At 55.2% G+C, this 19,798-nt stretch overlaps 1 protein-coding gene across 1 annotated transcript; it reads right to left on the minus strand.

The window, feature by feature from the left end:
• Window positions 1-227: 227 nt before the first annotated feature.
• C7H15orf39 (chromosome 7 C15orf39 homolog) lies at window positions 228-11,190 on the minus strand. The gene is made up of 4 exons (XM_064456797.1): window positions 11,038-11,190; window positions 2,719-5,959; window positions 2,174-2,211; window positions 228-1,939 (listed from the first exon to the last, which is right to left on the minus strand). The coding sequence occupies exons 2-3, from the start codon at window positions 5,897-5,899 to the stop codon at window positions 2,174-2,176; spliced, it is 3,219 nt and encodes a 1,072-aa protein (XP_064312867.1). The 5' UTR covers window positions 5,900-5,959; window positions 11,038-11,190; the 3' UTR covers window positions 228-1,939.
• Window positions 11,191-19,798: the final 8,608 nt, after the last annotated feature.

A 19,798-nucleotide genomic window follows, 5' to 3' on the forward strand; every position in this document is an offset into this window, starting at 1 on the left:
GCAGGTCAGATGCTGGATCCAGCCCTCTGATGATGGGATGGAGGGGCTGAGCACACGCTCACAGCTTGTTGCAAGCCCATCACCGGTGGGGTTTGGTCTGCCCAGCCAGGTGGGAGGTCAGCAGAGACCAAAGCATGGTGTGTTTGAAGACAAGCCAAAGCCTGTAATCAGGCAAGGTGCCTCTTAAAGTTCATATTCTTACAAAATATTAAATAAAATCAAGGAAATTTCTTCCCTGGAAGCTTTTTATATATATGTGTGTATACATATAAAACAATATTATTAACAAACACTGCTTTCTGAATTGTTTTACAACGCTATGCAGACACCTGGCATGGCAAGGGAGAGCAAAGATAACAGCAGTTCCCCCTTCCCTTTCCCTCATAAAGCCAATACATCCCAGTGGAAAAGCAGAAAGGCACCCGCAGGAAACACAGCTGTGGCAACCACTGCCTCCCCAGCTGGCAAACACACCTTTTGGCTAAAAAAGAGTCAAAGAGTCTATGGTACAATTAGGGTAGGGTTTTTTTTTTCTTTTTTTTTTTTCCCCTCCATTTTCTTAGTTTAAAATAAATATTTCTGTAGTGAAATAAAAAATAATAACCCTCATTTTTTTCCTCCACACCCTGCATCTGCTGGAGAAACACCTGAATGTCAAGTTTGTAAGGCCTCTGTTGTGTATTGTTGCTGCAGACCAGGCAAGGGGTAGTTCATCCATCCTTGGCTGCCAGGATCCCTCCTGGGACATCCATCAACCTTCCACTGCCCGCGAGATGGAAACAATCTCTCCTTCCAAGGTCTCGCAGCATCACTCCCCTTTCTTGTCCCTCTGGTCACGCCGGGGTTGCCACGTCTCTGTCAAGGTTGTCCCCAAATGTGCATCTCCCACATTCTCCTTTGGGACAGCTGGGATCTGTGTTGTAAAGTGGTTTGGTTTTCTTTAAGTCTCTAAATCTTTCTCACAGCCTTTTTCAGCTACGATTAGGACTGAAACTCTCAGCCCAAATAGCATCACTCCCGCTGCCTTGGTCCAGCATAGTAAGCAGGTGAAGCCATGAGTTTAAATAAAAAGACAAATATAAATTACTATTTTTTTTAAAAAAACCCACGTAACCTGAAGGCAGCAGCTCCTTATAAAGGTGAGTTTGTAGCATTTTAAAAATGTCTTCATTTAAAACAACAAAAGAAATCAGTCGTGTAACTACAGAAGTTGTGATTCCCTTGACCCTTAATGTTGTGTTAAGTCTCTGTATAAAGATTAAACCAGGACGACGGTATGTTTATTGGGAATGATGTGTATAAAGCAGAAGTGAGTTAGAGGAGAGAGGAGGGGATGTGGTAAATCATCCCTGCAGTAGCTAGCCTTTCTCCAAGGCTGGGGATGGTGGTGCGGCCATGTCCACGTTCCTTTTGCAGGCACAAATGCTGCTCCAGCCCTGCAGCTCCACTGGGACTCCAGCCATTCACTCCCTGTTCACCGGCAGCAGCCTGGCTGGCCATGGGTGGAGGTGGGAGTGGGTTGCCAGGAGCCAAGGTACCACACCAGCCATCCCTGCTCATGGCCCTGGAGCATCTCTGGGTCATGCACCCCTGCTGCTGTTCTCCACTCCGAGCATTGTCCTCAGAGGATCCCTACAGTGCCAGTGGCCTCCAGGCACCAGCATCCCAGGAGAAACTATCCCCATCCTCGTGCACAGCCGTCCCACCAGTGGGAGCCAAGCATCTCCCTGCAGGTCTGCTGGTGATCACCTGCTTCATCTCAGCATCCACGTCGCGGCCAGAAGGGGACCCCACTCTGGGGACAAGGGGGACCTTCCCTTTCATGTCCTCGCAGGCGGGTGGCTCAGCTGTTGCCCTTGACACACTCCTTAGTGCCTCCTTCTTTGTGCTATCTGTGGCTATCATTTTGCCATCAGCTTTCAATGCCTCCACGCCAGGGCTACCTGGGAGAGGAAAGAGTGGTTAGGGACAGCAGGGTCTTCACCTCCCTGTCCCAAATAATCCCCCCAGCCATAAATCCCCCCTCCAGCCCAGCCCAGGCAACGGAGCCACTTGTCTGCTCCTCTCCAGCCAGGCAAAGCTCCCTGTCATCATGGCAAATACACACAAATAAACATACACCGTTACAGAACTACATATAAATACGTATAAACACACACACAAGAAAGGTTACCTACTTGGAGGGATGCTGGCCAGCCTGCGAGTGTGAACCTGAAAGAAATAAAGTTGTTCGCAATGACCTTGAGCAGGAGCAAAAGGGTGTCTGGACAGAGAGGGGTGGTAGGACTGTCACCAGTAGGATGTGACAGTCATGGGTGGCAGGTCTGGCAAGCAGCACGCATGCAGCTCTGGTCCCAGCGTGTTCCTGAGCTGCCCTGTTCCACTGCCCTTGGAGGGGATGAGGTGGCCTGGAGGTAACCGACACCTCCTCAATATCCCCAGGATGACTTTTGTCACCCAGGCAGGCAGGGACAACCCCCCCGCCCCACCACCACCCTCTAGCTCAAGATTTCTCTCTCCATAACCCATGGAGAAAAGCTAAATAGTCTGCTCCACAGAACCCATGGTAGGACAAGAATAACAAGGGACCACACAAGTGATGTATGCTCCCTCTAAACAGCAGCATATGGGAGGCAGATGTGGCTGGAGCTTCCTAGGAAGAGTCCCGGGGACCCACTGGTGTCACCAGCCCTCCATGGGAGATGCCAGGCTACCTACCAAGCTGCTGCCTGATGGAGTCGTGCCAGTGGAGGTTCAGCAGGTCCGGGTAGATGTCAGGGAGCTGCTTGAGCGCCAGGAGCTTCAGCATGCGTGATGTACAGCTCTTCAGCTCCAGGTCCCTCAAATGCCTCTCCTCTGAAAGCGTGGTGGGGCGCAGCTCCACCTTGTGCTCCTGCAGCACTTGGTCAACGAAGGCCCCGGGAAGCTTGGGGAAGAGCTTCTCCTTCACCACATGGATGGGGATGAAGACAGCTCCTGCCCGGACTACGTGGGGGAAAGGACACTTGCGAGCAAACATGAAGGTCTCCAGCTGAGAAAGCAGGTTGGTGAGGAGAACAGCCACATCCTGGAAAGCCAGCCAGATCTCCTTGCCTTTGGCGGGCTTTTGAGGTTCAGGGATCTTGGAGCCATTCTTGGGCTTGGGAGGGGATTTGGGCATCTCTCCGAGCTCCTCTGCTGGCTTTGCCTTCTTCAACCACTCCTGCAGCAGCTCTGGGGAGGACCTGGACACGGAGCCCGAAATAATGTTGCAGAGTGAGGTGTGCAGTGTGGTGAAATACTGGCCAGCAGAGGTCTGTGGGGCAGGGGCCTCGCACTGCCCAGGCAGCGAGACGCTCTCTTCTCCCAGTGCTCGGGGGCCTTCGGGCAGCAGGGGCTGCTGTGGGTCCAGGCAAGCCCCCCGCAGAGCAGAGGTGCTGGGCTGGGGGCCAGGCTGTGGGGCCTGGGGGCTGCTGGCCAGCGGGGAGGCAGGGGGTGTCCACAGCGGTGGCGGCGTGGGGATGCTGCCAGAGGGGGCTGGTGGCGGCGGGCTGGGCTGGGGTGTGTGGGGGCTGCCAGCCTGCTGGCGGGGGATGGTGCTGGGTGGGAAGTAGCGCAAGATCTTGTATTTTTTGAACATGAAGGTGGTTGAGCTCTGGAAGTTGCCCTTGTCCCCAGAGCCCACCTCAAGCAGCAAGGGCAGTGGCTGGGGCTTGGCCCCCTCTCCCACCCTCACCTTTCCCCCCGGACCCTCTTTCTTCTCCTCTACATCCTCCCCATCTGGTGTCCCCTCCACACATCCGATGGATCCCCAGGACTCCCCGGCTTTCACCAGTCTCTTCTTCAAGCTGAGGTCCAGTGCAATGCTCTCAGGGGCCAGCTCCCCGCCCCCCGCCCTGCTGGGGCTGCTCCCCATAGACCCTGGGTCTTGGGGCACAAGCTTTGGCTTTTTGGGGACCCTTCTGTAACAGCTTTCCCCTTGGCTCTGGACCGCACCACTGCCTGTCTTCAGTGCCTGGCCGGCTGCCATCCCCACCGGCAGCAGGCTGGACATCACCAAGGTGTCTCCAAGGGCAGCAGGCTCACAACTGCTCCCTGTGATTTGGGGTGGGATGTCCCCCCGCAGATGGTCCCTGGAGAAGGGGACCTCGGCTGAGCCCTCGGTCCCCTCCAGGTAGTCTTGATAAGGTGCCAGGCTGAAGACGTTGTTGATCACTGGCATGGGTGGGGAGGAAGGAGAAACCTCGTCATCCCTCTGGACTTTCAGCCCCTCTGAGGGGGAGGCAGCTGGAGAAGGGGGAACGAGCTCCTGGGCTGCATCCTTGACCTTGCAGGCATCTCCCTTCCCTATGATGATGGGAGCTGGTGGTCTCCTGCGGGGGGTCTCCTGGGGGGCTGGGCTGGCCTTCCTCCTGCCTGGGTAGGGGGGCTCCTGCTCCCCTACATTGGGTTTCACCCAGCTCCCTTCTCCTTTGGGAGACGTCTCTGCGAGCCCACCAGAACCCCTGGGCACCTTCTCTGGGACACAGACAGGTTGGAAAGCGCTGTTGTGTCTCACTGCTGCTCGCCGCTGAGGACTTTCTGCCCGGTGCTGCTGGCAGCCTGGCTCCGTGCCAGTGAAGGAGATGCCAAATACGGCCATGTCACTGGGGTTGAAGGCAAAGCCGGGGCTTGGCAAATAGCCACCTCGCTGCGGTGGCTCAGCATCCCTTGGCAGCGCTGCCGACTTGGTGGGTGGTGCTGCCACTGCACTGGCACCGGCTGCCCTTGGCACATAGGTTTCCAAGGGGCTGGGAAAGTAGCTCCTTGGGGCTTGGGGCTTAAGGTAAGTGCTGGGAAGGGGCTCCCCGCTTCCTGCAAAGCTGAAATCTTTGTAGGCACCAGGCAGGGCACTGGGCTGTTCCTCCAGGGCGGGAGCTGGGGAGTGGTAGAGGAGGGCAGCCTTATGGATCGGCAGCGGGTAGTGGGTGTGTGGGTAGCATGCTGGTGGCCTCTCCTGGTGCTCCGGGCTGGTGGTGGGCGTCTTGGGCTTGAGCCAGGAGTCTGGGCCGAGGCTGGGGACCTCGGCAACCTTCCTCTGGCCCTGGGCAACAGGGCAGCTGGCTTCCAGAAAGGGGGTACCAGGGGGGGCCCTGTATTTCTCAAAGGCCGTGTAGTAGGGGGAGAAGGCGGCAGGGGAGGCCACCTTCTCCTTGGCCGGCAGAACTAGGCTGGAGTTCAGCGGCAGGAGGCTGGGGTCAGAGTGGGGACCCCTCTTGTGCAGCCCAGTGCCACTGCGGGGCTCACCAGGGTGGAGAGGGTGGCTGGAAGGAGCAGTGGCAGGCAGAGCCCAGTCTGCATCTCCCAGTCTCTGCTGCAGGCTCTCTGCCCGGGGTCCCAGCGGCAGAGCCATCCTGGGGTCCACAAAGCACACTGGGGCTCTATACACTGGCTTGGGGACAGCTAGGGGGGCTGCCTTGTTCACCGCCACTGGCTTCTTCACCGGGAAGGGGTGTCCTGGAGCCGGCAGCGGGCTAGTCCACTTCTCCCTCACCATTAGCAGCTCCCGCATCAGACTGTCCTTGCCCTTTTCAGCACCTGGGGGCTGCAGCTCAGTCCCCAGGCTCTCAGGTCGGTACAGCAGGCAGCTCACCAGTGGTCCCTCCGCTGGCATGGGATGACTGCCGGCACTAGTGCCATAGTGCAGGTAGGCAGCCGCTGGACTCCAGCACGCCAGGGGCTGCTCAGGGCCATCGGGGCTTTGCAGCGGGCAGGTGAAGTAGGAGCCCTTGTAGTTGAAATGGTTTTCGGTGCCAGGGTTGGGCACAAGGCTGGATTTGCAGAGGCTGTCAGGGAAGCCGGCGGCAGGCTCTGTCTCCAGCTGAGGTAGCTTATTGAATATAATGGGATCCAGAGGCTCCAAGTGCCGTTTTGAGGCCATTTACGTGTTGCTGCCAGCGTCCTAACTGGGGCATGCGACAGGAGAGGTGAGCTGGCCTTCCTGAACAGGAGAAAGAGAGAGAGAGAAAATAAATCAAGAGCAAAGCAAGTCTCCATGGCAGGCACTCAGCAGGGGAACAACATAGGGTGGCATCATCCAGCAGAAGCTCCCCAAGTCAGCTTGCCCACATGTTGGTCAGAGAAAGCATTTTGATTTTCACCTGCAGCTTTTCCTTATTAATTTGTGATGCTCAACATCGCACTGGAAGGCTAGAGAGGAGCAGAGCCATGGGAAGCCCTGCTTGCCGTGCAGGCAGCCTCTGCCAAGGGCAATGAAGACTTGCTTCCATTCTCTCAACCTCCTGGTGCCTGGCAGAGATCCTAAAAAAAAGCCACCCCGAACTGAGAAGCAACTTTTGATCCACGGTGTGGAAGCTAGGGATCCAGTCAGGCACTCCCCTGCCTCGGTGCTGGCTGGGGCAGCCCTGCACAATCAAGGGTGAAAGCCTGAAGTCAGCAGAGGGAAGGGATCCTGGCACGCTAGCCAAGTGTTTCTCCATCCATCTCCTTGGAAAAGCTCTGAAAAAGCTCTTGCTGCTTTGGTTTCAAAGCCTCTGTTGCAGGCAGAGGGAAGAAAAGATAGGTCAGCTCAGGTGAAGAGCCAGCAGACTGTGGTGAGGCACAAACACAGAGTGCCCCAAATTCCCCATCAGTTACACTAGTCAAACTAATTTGAGGCTTTGCCCCCAGTGCAGCAGCCTGAATCTTGTGGGGACCCTCTCCCTTATGGTCTCTTCTGCATTTGGGCTGCTGCTGTGGTGGGGGCCTGGGTGCTGGTCCACAGTGTCAGGCAGTGCATGCCAGCAGGTGGAGCTGGCAGACCGTCACAGCATTGCCCAGCCTTCCCAGGCATCGCCCCGCATCCCTTCAGCATCACAAGTATCCCCCCAGTATCTCCTGGCATCATAAGCATTCCCCCAGTACTGCCCAGCATCTCCTGAGTATCACATTGAGAAACCTGGGCCTTGCTTGAGCCCCAGAAGCATCACTGGACCATCACCCAGTATATCCCCAGCGTCACCTGGCATCACCTGATCATCATGTAAGACACCTAAGCAAGCCCACAGACCCACCTGAGCATCACTGGACCATGGCCCAGCATCCTCCCAGTATGGCCAAACATCACCCAGCATCTCCTGAGCATGGCCAGGCCTCTCCCAAGCCTGTGGATGGACTTACTGCCGTAGGATCTCATGTCTGTTCTTCACCACCCCTGCTGTGTTTTTTTTTTTAAATTTTTGTAGCAAGAGTTAGCAGAGAAGCAAAGAAGGAAACAGAGGAAGAGAGGGTAGAGATAAGATAAAAGTCTTGTCCACAGAAGGGGAAACAGAGCAGATAACTGGGGAGACTTGTGAGGGTAGATAAGGGACCTGAGCATGGTGGCTCTGCTCTGCAGCACGGCTGGAGTCCAGAGCTGAGCCGCACACAGCCCACTCTGGCAAACCACCCGCTATACCCTGCCAGCTTTCCCTGCCGTGCAGACAGAGCCCTTACAGGCAGAAACAGGGGTCACAGGCCCACCGCCCACCCAGCCGCAGGCGTGGGTGCCCCTGCCCAGCTGCAGCTCTGCCCCCCACATGCCCAGCCTGGCCCGGGGGGGACCAGGGGACAGCCCCTTGCAGACCTACCTCTCCCCAGACTCAGCTCAAACCAAGCAGTTTTCCCCAAAACAGCAACTCTGGCATGACTGAGTGGGCTGCACCCCTCTGCCATCCTTTTGGGTTGGGTTTATTTCCCAAAGTTCAACAATTTCTCGCTTTCCATGGAAGATGCTCTTTCCCTGGGCTCCTCTGAAAACCTCTTTGGAGGGTCAATGCTTCCCTGTGGTCCAGAAGAAAGCTAATCTCCCCATCTGCACCCTCAGAAGCAGCTCACTGGAGAATGGCATCGTGGGGTGACTGCATTATTTCCAACAGCTTTATCCTCAGGAGCCTCAGGGTATTTCCAAGATGTTCAGTACCAATTAAATTTGCCATCACTTAGATCCAGGGAAAATGCTCCCCTCAAACTGAAAAGAGAAAAACCCAAAAATCCCAAACCCCTCCCTTCCACACGAGACCCTGGCCTGAGGTAGGAGGCCGACCTGCGCCAGTCCTGCCTTGCCCCAGCCTGGGGCAACGCCCCAGGCTCCTTCATCACCACATGCTGGCTGAGATATTTTGGAGGCCTGTGACAGAGAAGTCGGCTGCACATTGCCATCCCGGCCCCCCCCGCGAAGGGAAAGCCACAGGCTTTCCTTACACCCCAAGTGGGGGGATGTGAAGCAGGAAGGGGCTCAGCTGGGCGGGTGGGGGTCCCAAACTAGGTTATTAACCTTTCCAGCAGACTGCTCTCCGCACCCACCAGTGGCTTGAGTGGGATCTCGTAGGAGGGTGGTGTTTAAGTCCATCTCCCCAGGAGATGCTGTGTTAGGAAGGAGATGCAGGTGTGGGATGCCTTCCACACGGTGACAGTGCTCAGGGTGGACAAGCTGGGACAGAAACCTGGGGTCTTGTGACTTCCAACACTTCTCTGCTGCTTTTTCCCCTTTCCCTGAATCGCACTGATCTACAAAACCTGGGGTGTTGGGGACATTGTGCAAGCGGCCCCGCCATCACCACAGGGCTGGGTTATGCTGCTGGGCACATTGGCAGCTCCGATGCAATCGCCCCGTTTCCAAATCACCTGTGACCAGAGGAGGGAGATCCCCTCTTTGGGGGGGGTGGAAGGAAAAGGCCTCATAACCTCGTTACAAGGAGACCTTTCCCCTCAGGAACATCCCAACCCCATCCCGCCGATTCAGCGGGAAAGCAGGCAGCCAGCTCTGACTTCCAGGCTCGCTGGAAGGATGCAGAACAGAACAAGTCATCCCAGAGTGGTGTCTGGAGCCAGCCAGGTGGATTCTCTGATGTCCGATAGGGGTTGAGTTCATTAACCTTATTAGGGTGAGGGCACTGATGGGGTCCCTCTTTCCATGAAATACACGAGGCCTTTGCCCCAGCGGGTGCCATCCCTACAACTGCACCATCTGACACCCAAGAAAACAGCTTTGTATTTGGTGCCGCCATCAGCCCTTCCCCTCCAGGATTCCCTTGCAGCCAGCATGGTGATGCCCTTCTTCTTTCCCCCGGCCACGGGAGAGCCACCGGGGCCAGGGTCCGTGGGGACGAGAGGGACACCCGGGAACTGGGGCCGTGGGGGGACACCTGGGTGAACACTAACACACACAGCCAGCACTTGCGATACTGAAACTCCACGGCTGAGGAAAGCAGTGGGCAGATTAAACACAACCGATTTACTCCTCTTTTTTATACATTTTTTTTTTTTAGGTTTTTTTTTCCCCCCCCTCCTTCTTTCTTCGCAGGGGTTTTTCCCAGAAGGGGCCGTTTGCCCGGGAGGGAGAAAAGTAAAACCAAATGAAAAGGAGCACATGCCGCCCCGCTGTGTGGAGGCAAAACCTCCCCGATAAGTGCTTGCGGGCCACAGCCAGCTTTATCTGCCGCACTTCAGATGTCAAAAGGGCACGGGAGGGCTCCCGTTCCGCCTCCACCGGGGCTCCTTGGCATGCCGAGGCTGCCGCGGTGGCTCTGACATCTCTTTTTGCTCCGGCAGCTCGGGCCAGGCGCGGCCGTGCCTGCTCTCCCGGGGCGGCCGGGCGCGGCATTCCCCCCCAGGATGCGACACCCCAGCGCGGCGGTAAGGCGCGGGAGCCTCTCATCGCAGCCTCCCGCCTCCTCCATCGCCACGTGATGCGAAGAAACAGCCGCCAAACTCCCAGCCAGCCCGTAGGAAGCAGCTATCAAGAAATAAACCCCCCAAATCTCCTAAACCCGGAGGCATCCGGCATCCCCGGCCGTCCCGCGGCCCCCCTTCGAGGCACCCCCCGGGATCCTGCGGCAGAGGGCCGCTTAACGGGGGGCGGAGGGGGCTTTCTCCGTGTCACCCCAACGCGAGTGGACTTCTCCCCCGGTAGGAAGGCGGTTTCCCGTCTGGCCGCAATACCGGTTTCGCAATCGCGGGGACCTTGGGTGCCTGCGGAGGAGGTCACCTTTCCCATCCCTCCGGCGGGCTTGGATGCGATCGCCGGCAAATCTCCCTCGCAGAGGTCATTTTGGGGGGAGCAAACGAGAGGCCCCCAGGCCCCGGCTCCCTCATTTCGTACCTTATCCCCCTTCAGAAAAGTTTGCAGCTCCCGAGCTTTTCCCAGGTAGGCAAAAGCCCAGCCGGAGCCCTCGCTCGGACCAAGCCAGCTGCTTTTTAAGAGAGCGTCCTCACCGGACACGCTCCGCGTGCCATTGCTTGGATTGCAAGCGGGGCTGTTATTCCTGAAAAAGCCCGAGCAATATTAACTTTTATTTTAAAAAGAAACTAATTAAGCATGTAGCAGCCACCAGAAGGGTAGAAAGACCGCCTCCAGAGTGACATCTGAGTATTTAGGGGATTAAACCCGCTCTGATACACAGGCACAAACGCCACCGACCCAACGCCGACCCATCAGTGTCACGCCCCGGGTGGGGACCCCCCCCGCGTGGTCGCAGACCCCAGGCACGGCAGCATCGCACCCTGGCCACGAGGCACGGGCCCGGCGGGGGCGGGATGGCCGCCTTCCGTCCTTCTGTCCCCTCCGCCCATCCGCAGCCACGGCATTTCTGTAGGCAACGCTATAGTGACCACCAAAATAACTCTCGGCGGGTTTAGGCTCTCGCGGGGGAGCCGAAGGCGCCTTCGGCCCCGCGGACACGTTGCGCATCAGCCGCGTGATCCTAAGTGTCCATAAATGGGTAAAAACCCTGGAACTGGAGCCCGAAGCCCGTTTTTCCCTGCATCGCCCAACGAGAAACAGATGATCTGGAGGAAGACGTCAATATAGGGTGCAGGAAAGTGGGGGGGGAAACCCTTCCTGCGGTGGATGCTCCTGGCCATGAGCTTCACCCTCCCGGGGAGGCTCAAAGGCAAGCTGGGTACGGGGCGAGGCAGCGGGCCAGGGGTCGCCTGCGCCCCCGCCAGACCCCCCCCCGCATCCCTCCGGCTCCGGTACGTCCCCGCTGTCCCGCCCCAAGCCCATGGTCCAGCGAGGAGCTGGACCGGTCCCGCACTCACCTGCGGCGACGGCGCGGTGCCTTTCCCGGAGCATCGCTACGGGGCCGGCCGAGGAGCTCGGCGGCTGCGGCGGCGAGGGGGGGCCTGCTGCCGCTGACCCGCTCGGCCGGCAGCCTGCATTGTGCGGAGGAAGTGGGAGGAGGAGGACGAGGAGGAGGAGGAGGAGGGAGGGCTCGGTGTGCGTGTGGGCCGGCCGGAGGAGGGGACGGGACAGGACGGGATGGGACAGCCCAGCCCAGCCCGCCACATGTGCGCTGAACTGGTCGGGGCTCTGCTCCGCGGCGCTCGGAGAGGGGACATCCGATACAGGGTAATGCCCCCCCGCAGCGGGGATCCCCTGTTATGGAAGGGTCCCGTTGCAACAAGCCCCCCGTTATGGAAGAACAGCCGTGTGGGGAGACTACGCTGGGGAGAAGCCCCATTAAGGGGAGCCCCCAATGTACGGAGCCCCATTAGGGAGGAGCCCCCACTGCTGGCGGTCCCCATTAGTGAGGTGCCCTTATTAAGGGGAGCCCCCATTGCAGGCAGTCCCTGGATCATGGGGAGTCCCTGTTAAAAAGTAGCCCGTTAGAGGGAGATCCCCCCTTGCAGAGGAGCACGGGGATGCCCCCCAGCCTGAGCCCGCCGGGATCGGGGACCTGGATGCAGGCGTGGATGCGGCTGCAGGGTCCAGGTCTGGCCAGACACGGCTCCGTCTGTCTGCACACAAGCACATTCCCATCTTGTATGCAGGGACAGTGGGAAGCTGAGGGATCCACTGACGGTCTGGGATGGTCTGGGGATGGTTTCTTAGCCCCCCTCATGGCCACCCTCCCACCCCAGAGAAAAGACTTTCCTCCTGGATTTAATCCCACCCTGCACAGGGGGACACCCACACAGCACAAAAGGTTGTGCCCCAAGTCTATTTAACAGCATTAACATTTAGCGTTTATCCAAGGAGTCACGTCTGAAAAAGTCCACACAAGCATTCCCCAGCTAATAATTAACCCTCGTAAAAGGCCCGTAAATACGATTAACCCAGTGATACAGATGCTGCGAGATTAAGTGAGTTGCCCAAGGCCATGGAGTGGAGCTGTGGCAGACATCAGCACACACTGGGAGTGAGAAATAAAGATTTCTACGTTTCGAATAGCCTGTTCTTCCAATATAGTCCAGGTTGCCCCTTGTGCAGCACAGAGGTGCCTCAAAACACCATCATCTGAGCACCATTTTATTGGAAACCGAAACCTCCAAGCAACTTCAGATGGCAAGTGGCAGAAGAAAGGGGAGGAAAATGGTTCTGTTGGAGGCTTCCCAAGAGAATGACCTTTATGTTTACCAAATGTAAAGGCAATGCAATGATTATCAATGGGGAGTGGGCTGTATGGATTATTTCAGGAGTGGATCTACTCCAGGCCCAGCTCACTGAGATGCATGAAGCCGCTCACACTCTTTTAGGCCCACATTCAGTCCAGGGTTTGGGAATGTGCCTAATTATTAATTGTGGTGGTGCAGCTCCTCCCCCCTCCCCGCCCCCCCCACGCCACCCCCACCCCCACCCCCCGCGGCCACTCTGAGATCCCAGGATAAGCCCCATTGTGTTGTTATCGTGGTCATAACGATTTGGGTGTCAGGCAATCTCTGCCCCCACCTGGGCTATCCCCTGCCTGAATTTTGTACTAGAATGTAAAATACTGACCAAAGCTAATCCTCAAGATCCTATAACAAGCGATCCAAGAGGGAGACCTTGTTGGTTGAGCTCTCTGGGACTGCAGTGGGCTCTGTGACCCAGTATCTCCCCCTGAGCTGGGTCGCCTCTCAGGGTAGATTTCGCGAGGGTTGAAGGCTCACCCACTGATTTCGCGAGGACTCCATGAGGTTCACTGACCGTCTGTTGATGAATGCCAGCACATAAAAGTGAGTAAGTCGTGAAAGTCACAAAAAGGGAAATTTCAATCACAGGGTAACCTCGGGGCGTGTGTGCGCAATTTGACTATATGTACATATTTAATCCCCATTCTCATAAACCATTGACCAAGTCTGAGACAAAGGTTGGACCTAGCTGCACCTGGACTCCTCTCTGAAAGGAGTTTAGAAAGCAAGGGGGCCTGTTCTGACCCTCATGACGCAACGGGAGGGTCCTCCTTATCCCCTGCATCCATGATCACTCTGTGAATCATTCCAACTCGAGTGTAACTGAATTTTCCTTTGTGCCCTTCTTCCATGTAAGCAATGGAGTAAACCTTGCCATTCTTGCATTGAACTAAGTCGCTGTGTCGATTGCAACAGATTCCATCAAATTGCTGTTTTGAATTGGCTGATGCTTAAGTGCTGTTAAGAATTGTACAACCTAATACTGTGATCTATTTCAAAAATATTAATAAATCTTAAATTGCTAGCCAAAGCCGAGTAACAAGTCATATTCGTGATGAATGGGTGTAGTCGGCCGTATCCACAAATCTGTATTTGCAACAGATCTACCCCAGTCCCAGCTCACCGAGATGCATGAAGCCGCTCACACTTTTTGGCCCGAATTCAGCCCAGGGCTTAGGTATGTGCCTAATTATTAATACAGGTGATTAAGGTCCTTATTGAACAAAGCTCGTCTCCTTGGCCTTACAACCATTATTTTTCCCTTATGGTTTTATTTAATTTATAGCAGTTTTGTGGCAGCCGCAGTTGATTCCTGCAGAGAAAGTAAGTGGCTGGGAGGAGCCGTCTCTGAATTTCCAGTCCCTTGGCTCTGATGTTTACACATGATTGCTTTGTCTGGAGTTCATTGATCACACGCTGCCGAAATATTTTCTTTCGTCAAATTGTAATGCAAATATATGATAATTATATATTTAATTATTAGATATTATATATTAGTATGTAATATATAATTGTTATTATATATTAAAATGATCAAATGGGAGGATAGTAAAGCCTATTATTTGGAGTTATGGTCGTAAAAATATACCGTGTTAATTTTTACCTCGCTGGACAGAATTGCAATTCACTCGACGTGGCAGATAATCCCTTTAAGCTTGAGTTGGTTAATACATTTGCTTAACTTTTCGCCAGAAACACCCTTCCTCATCTGTATTTGGACACAGCTCTGCTGCCAGTCATTCAGCTGAGCTCTTAAAACTAAATCTCACTGAAATCTTCTCCTTGGTTTTTGGTCTGATGGTTTGGTTTGGTTTTTGTTGGCTTTTTTTTTTTTTATCTGTAATTTCGGTAATATCCTTTTCCTCCTAAGACGACTTTCAGATGCTGTGACATGTGGCACGAGGTTTTCACAGCAGCCTTCTCTAATTTCTAGAGGATGTTTTGTTTTTATGATGACTTATTCTAAAACACACATTATTTCCCATATAATCTCCCTCCGAAAATACCTCAGTCTTACATTTCTCTAGAGCAGAGAAAGGGGTTTCTACCTGCCCTCCAAGCAAATATCTGCTCTCTTTTCTTCTTTTTGCTCTGAATTTCCTTCTCTCTCGACTTCCTGCGTGATTCATCTCTTCATTAGCAACTGAAATTGGCTGAGCAGCAACAAACTTGCTCCTTGCTGAGGCATCAAACCTGCTGGCACCATGAGCATAATAGACACCAGTTTTAAAAGAAAACACTATTTCTCTTTTATTATTATTTTTTTACTTTTAAAATGTTTTCTTTTAATTTTTTAAGACATAAGCACTTGGGAAAATGACCTCTGGGGAAAGGTGGGTGCTGCTTCTTAGCTCTGATGTACCCGGGGTATGGCTGAAATGCTTTGTCCTTCCTGCCACCAGCATCCTCTGTGGTGGACGAGCACCCGGGGGACTCGGGAACCTGGCTGATGGGGAGCGGCACAAGCAGCCCTGCGGGGTTGATGTGAGCCCGGGGAGGTGAGTGTTTGACTGAATTAGTCAAATTTTGGCCGTGTGGTTTTCAGTTTTCTTTTTGAGGCTTCTCAGCCTCAGCAGCGATGGCATCTATCTTTGGGTTCATCGCTTGGGCGATTTGATCTGTGGTTTGCCGTGCTCGGGCTCCGTCCCAGCACTCAGGAAACCTGCTGGCTTCAGATTGTCGCTGCCTCTAGTGCACCGGCTCTGGGGACGGGTCCCCAGATGCCATGCCCGAGGCAGGAGACCCACTCCTGGGGTTCACCCCTTGCAGACATTGGGATGAGGGGGCTCAGGGTAGGAGCTGGGCAGCAGGCTCCCTCCTCCAGGCAGCATTTTGGGTTCAAGTCATCGCTGCTCCCCAGCCATGCCACTTCTCCCACCTACCCTAAACAGGGTCAGTTCTTGTCCCAGCTTGCACTCCCCAATTTGTCCTGGTGCTAATTAAGCCCCCTCAGGGTGGGTTAACCCCCATTAGGAGGGCAGTACCCAGAGTGATGCAGGACAGGGGTCAAAATGACAGGGCAGGGTGGGAGGGGGGTGGCTCTGGGTCCCTGCTGCTGGACACAGCAAAAACTGTGGCCAGGGGACAGATCCCTGCCCATCTCCTCTTCCCATGGCAGAACAGTCCTTTATTCCTTTTCCCTCTTCTTTTTCCTCTTTCTTTGATTTGCTTCCACATAAAGTTGTGCTCTAGCTTCTGGAGAGCTGGTAGGCTTTACCTGATCTCTTGGTGATAAGGAGAGGTGGGATTTAAAGGTCACCTACCACCCATAAACACCACAGCTACTGAGTTTTTAAATACAGCATCCTTCTGAAAGGGCCTTGGGTTTGCTCCTAGTACCAGACTTTGGAGTGGGACTGGCTGTTTATGCGGTGATGAGAACATCCCCCTCACTTCCTCAAATCATTTAGCAACCCCTAAAAAACAGAGCCCAAGTGGAGAATGAGAGATGCCTGCCGGACCAGTGTCCCCCCAGATGCTTTCACAGGGGATGCCAGGAAGCAGCTGCAGGGTCTTGCAGAGCTGCTCACCACCATTTTAGGGTTTCAGCGGCAGTTGTCCCTGGTTTCCTCAAAAGCCCGAGGAGGTTTCCTGGAAATTTCTTTGATTTCTACTCAGTGTCAACTGAAACGAGTGTGGGAAGGTGGCAGGCAGTTTGCCCCATTCTCAGCCAGGGTCTTTCCCACCGGCAGCTGCCTGCCCTGCCTGGGAGCAGCCTGCCTGCCAGGAGCGGGGCCGCGGCAGCCTAAGAGGCTCCAGGGTGATGCTTCAGTTTGTGCAGCTGCACGGCTTCCCCCTCTGCAGAACACAATGGCTTGTTTGGCTCAGGAGCTGTTTTTGAGGGGAGTGGGTTGCAGGGTCTTCTTCTGCATCCAGAGCGCATCCTGCATGGGATGAAGGCCAACCCCCGGGGTGCCACCGGGAATTTGGGACACTGGCACACATCACTTCGTCCAAGCAGCAAGAGGTGGCTTTAACCCTATCCCACTGCACCCAGTCCTCCCACCGGGGACTTCACAGCCTTGTTAGCAGCTCTTGCCTTGGAGACATCCTTGGAGGCAACAACGTCCTCGATGAGGCTCTAATTATTGAGCTAATTGGAGTAAGAGAGTTGTACAGATGGTCTTAATTTAGGCTTTGCCTGTTCCCTGCGCTCAGCCCAGCCGCTGGGTCTTGCATCACACTGGCAAGTGAAGGAAAACAGTGATGAAGGGGTGGAGTGGTGGCAGGGGAGCCGGAGGGAAGAGGATGGAGGGTTAGGAGGGAGGGTTTCTAACAGTTTATAGGGTGCTTGAGTTTAAAATACACTTACCGAGAAGAGATAAAGGTCAAGTTTTCCTCCTCCTGCACATTTCTTTCAGTGTCAAGATGGGGTTGAAGGCTTGAAAGCTGCCAAGCTCCAAGCCCCAGGCAAGTGCTGGCTGTGCGGGGAGGAGACCCAAGCACCCTCTGTGGCACCTGGTCCTGCATCTCCCTCAGTTCTGGAAGTCAGACCCCATGCTCTGAGGGCTGGGAGCTTTTAGAAATGCCCCGGGTGGCTGTCTGGTGACAGCGGACAGCTTTATAGCTTCTCCCACCCCTCCTTGTTCTGGACCTCCTTGCACCTAGGGTGAGATGACCTTTTAGGATGATTTAAGGAGACAACAAGGCACAGGCAGGTCCGGTTGCTTGCCCAACATTGTGCCAAGATTTGTCTCCTTCAAAACTTTGATTTACATCCCATCAGGGCCTCCAGTTATTTGTAAGTAAAATAAAACAACCTGCACAACTCATCGCCCCAGGAAACCAATGGAGATGAGACCCAGTAAACCATAGATGTAGGTATCTCATTATCTCTAGATAATTATCCACAGTAACGAGATATCCAAACCCCAGCAACAGCAGAGTGGGTATAAATTCCCAAGTGACATCACCTTTCCATGCAGGAGATGGGCAACACCTCTGTGATGGCAGTTGAATTGCAATTGCTTCTCTGCCCCAGACAGGGTGGGAGCAAACCTGACCTGCCAAGAGGGCTTTACTCTGCTAAACCATATCTTCAGCAAGCTGCTCTGAAAGGGACTTTGGAAACAAAATGAATCCTGTTCTCCCAGGGGGAGGAAAACAAAAATAACCCTGCGGATGGTTGAGCAGCACAAAGCAAACTGCTGGGGCTTGAGTACAGTTTGGGGGCTGAAAGCTCTCCAGCTCCATGTCCCTGCTTGAATTATTGCTTCTGTTTCACACACCGTTCTCCCACCTTAAAAAAAAAAAAAAAAAAAAGAGCCCTGGTATTTCTTTTTGCTCTTGCTTCCCAGTGTGGGAGGCTTTGCCCTGCAAAACCCTTGGGCAGGACACAGGAAGGGAGAAGCTGAGCAGCCCCTGGGGAGCCTGGTCCTGCCGCTGCCACCTTTCCCTGGTGGATGGAGCTTGCAGCAGCATTATTTTATATTCCTGCAAAACACAGCCTCTCCCCTGCTTTATTCTTTTCTTTCTCTAGTGCAAGAACAAAGCCACCTTTTGGCAGTTGGGGGGGGGGGGGGCGATGAATTAGGGCTCTTGACAGCTCCCTGCACCCTCGGCGGAGGGGAGGCTTCCTGGCGTAGGAATGGCAGGAGCCTGACTGTGTCCATGATGGAGTGAGGCTGCCAAGTGCCCTGCTTCAAGGCTGTGCCCCAAATCCTTCACACTAGGATGTTCCCAGGAGAGTCCCCAGAGGTGGCTGGAGCAGCTGAGCTGCCGCTCACCCCTCAGAGTGGCTCACAGGCTGATGAAACCCATCCAAAGCCTTGTCAGGAGCCAAGGAAAATCACTCTTGCATCATGCCATGGGCTTGAAAGCCCGTAGCTGGCATACTGAGGCACAGCAGCTGGTCTTGCTTGGTCTCGGCACGTTTGGATGCTCTGACCACAGGAAGGCCTGTGGCTAGGACAGTCCCGGGGATGCTCCAGACACACTCCCTGCTCTTTCGGAGGGCAGGACGTGGGTGCTGGGGTGGCTCACCTGCTCCCTGCCCGCGGGAAGGAAACAACCCCAAACCCAGGGACCATTTACATATTCAAGGCAGCCCCATGGCACGGCTTCTCCCCCACACCAGGGCATGCACTGGAGCAGAGGAGGCTTCTGGGCTACAAGAAAGGGGCTTTCACAGGAGTCCCACACCCAGGAGCAGAGATCCCCAGGCTGGGGTTCCCCCGCGAGCTTCCCCTCCTTTCACCACCACGTCATCCTGCCCTTCCAGCCCAGAGGTGCACACTCTGGGCACCCAGCTCCCATAACCTCTAGGAACATCCTCAGCATTCCCCAAAGGCTGTTTTGGAGGCAGAAGAGGGGAGCAGGCAGGACAGGGCAACTACCTTGCTCAGTGCTTCATGGTGAGGAATAGATCTGTGGTCTTGAAAAAGGGCTTAAATGTGGCAACAAGCGAGCCTAGGGAAGCTGCTGAGCTGCCCTCTGCTCCGGCTAGCAGCGGCCATGCAGCTCCCAGCCATGGGAGCTCCAAGATGAGCACCCACATGTAGAGGTCAGGCCTATGCTTGAGCACCCCACACCTGCCTAGGCTCTAAAATCAAGCCAGGTCTCCCTGTGCAACCTGCTTTTTTGCTCTCCCATGCACCAGCATGGTGTTCTTCCAGGGCTAGCACCAGACGTTGTCTCCCAAAGCCTCCAAAGAGCAGGAGACCACTCTCCTCCTCCCATAAAAGGGAGCAGCCTGGCCAGCACAGCCTCCCAAAGCCCTGAGCTCCCAGCCAGGGGGGATAAGCCCTCACAGAGCTCAGTCCATCATGCTGCCCCTCTGCTGCACCCTGCAAGTCAATGGAGCCACCTCCCCAGTGCTGCCTCCAGTACTGCTCTAGTCTCTTATTCCCCCATCTGGCCCAATTCCTGACACCACGCAGGTGGCACAAGGCAGGGCACACCAGTAACCCTTCATCAGCTGGCATGGCATGGGGCTGCTCCCATACCCAAGCTGGGCTGATTTAGGGCTGCCTGGGACAGGCAGCCAGGAGCTGGGCAGGGACAACGCGTTGCAGGCTTTCCAGCTTTTTGGGAAGCTGGCCTCGATGCTGTGGCTGTTCTGGCTGGATGTTTGTAGGAGCCTGCTGAGACTGAGGTGCCATCCCCTTCTGGCCCAGATGCTAGCCAGGGGATCCCCACATCCCTGGGGATGGTGCTGCCTCTGTACCCCTGAGGGCTGTGGAGCCGTAGCTGCCAGGGAGCTGCCAGTGAGCTAAGAAACTCCTTCCTTTGAAGGTACAGACCTTCACAGATTCTTCCAGCCACCATCCCTTACCCCATAGCACTCTCCATGTCAGTGGTTTAGTGTCATGGCGATGCTCAGGAGCTGCCCCAGTGCCAGGCTTTCCACTAGACAGAGTGGTGCAGAGGCCTGCCACATCCTCCCACAGCAGCACCCATCCCCAGGGAC

The sequence above is a fragment of the Phalacrocorax carbo genome, chromosome 7, assembly GCF_963921805.1.
Source record: "Phalacrocorax carbo chromosome 7, bPhaCar2.1, whole genome shotgun sequence".
Lineage (NCBI taxonomy): Eukaryota > Metazoa > Chordata > Aves > Suliformes > Phalacrocoracidae > Phalacrocorax > Phalacrocorax carbo.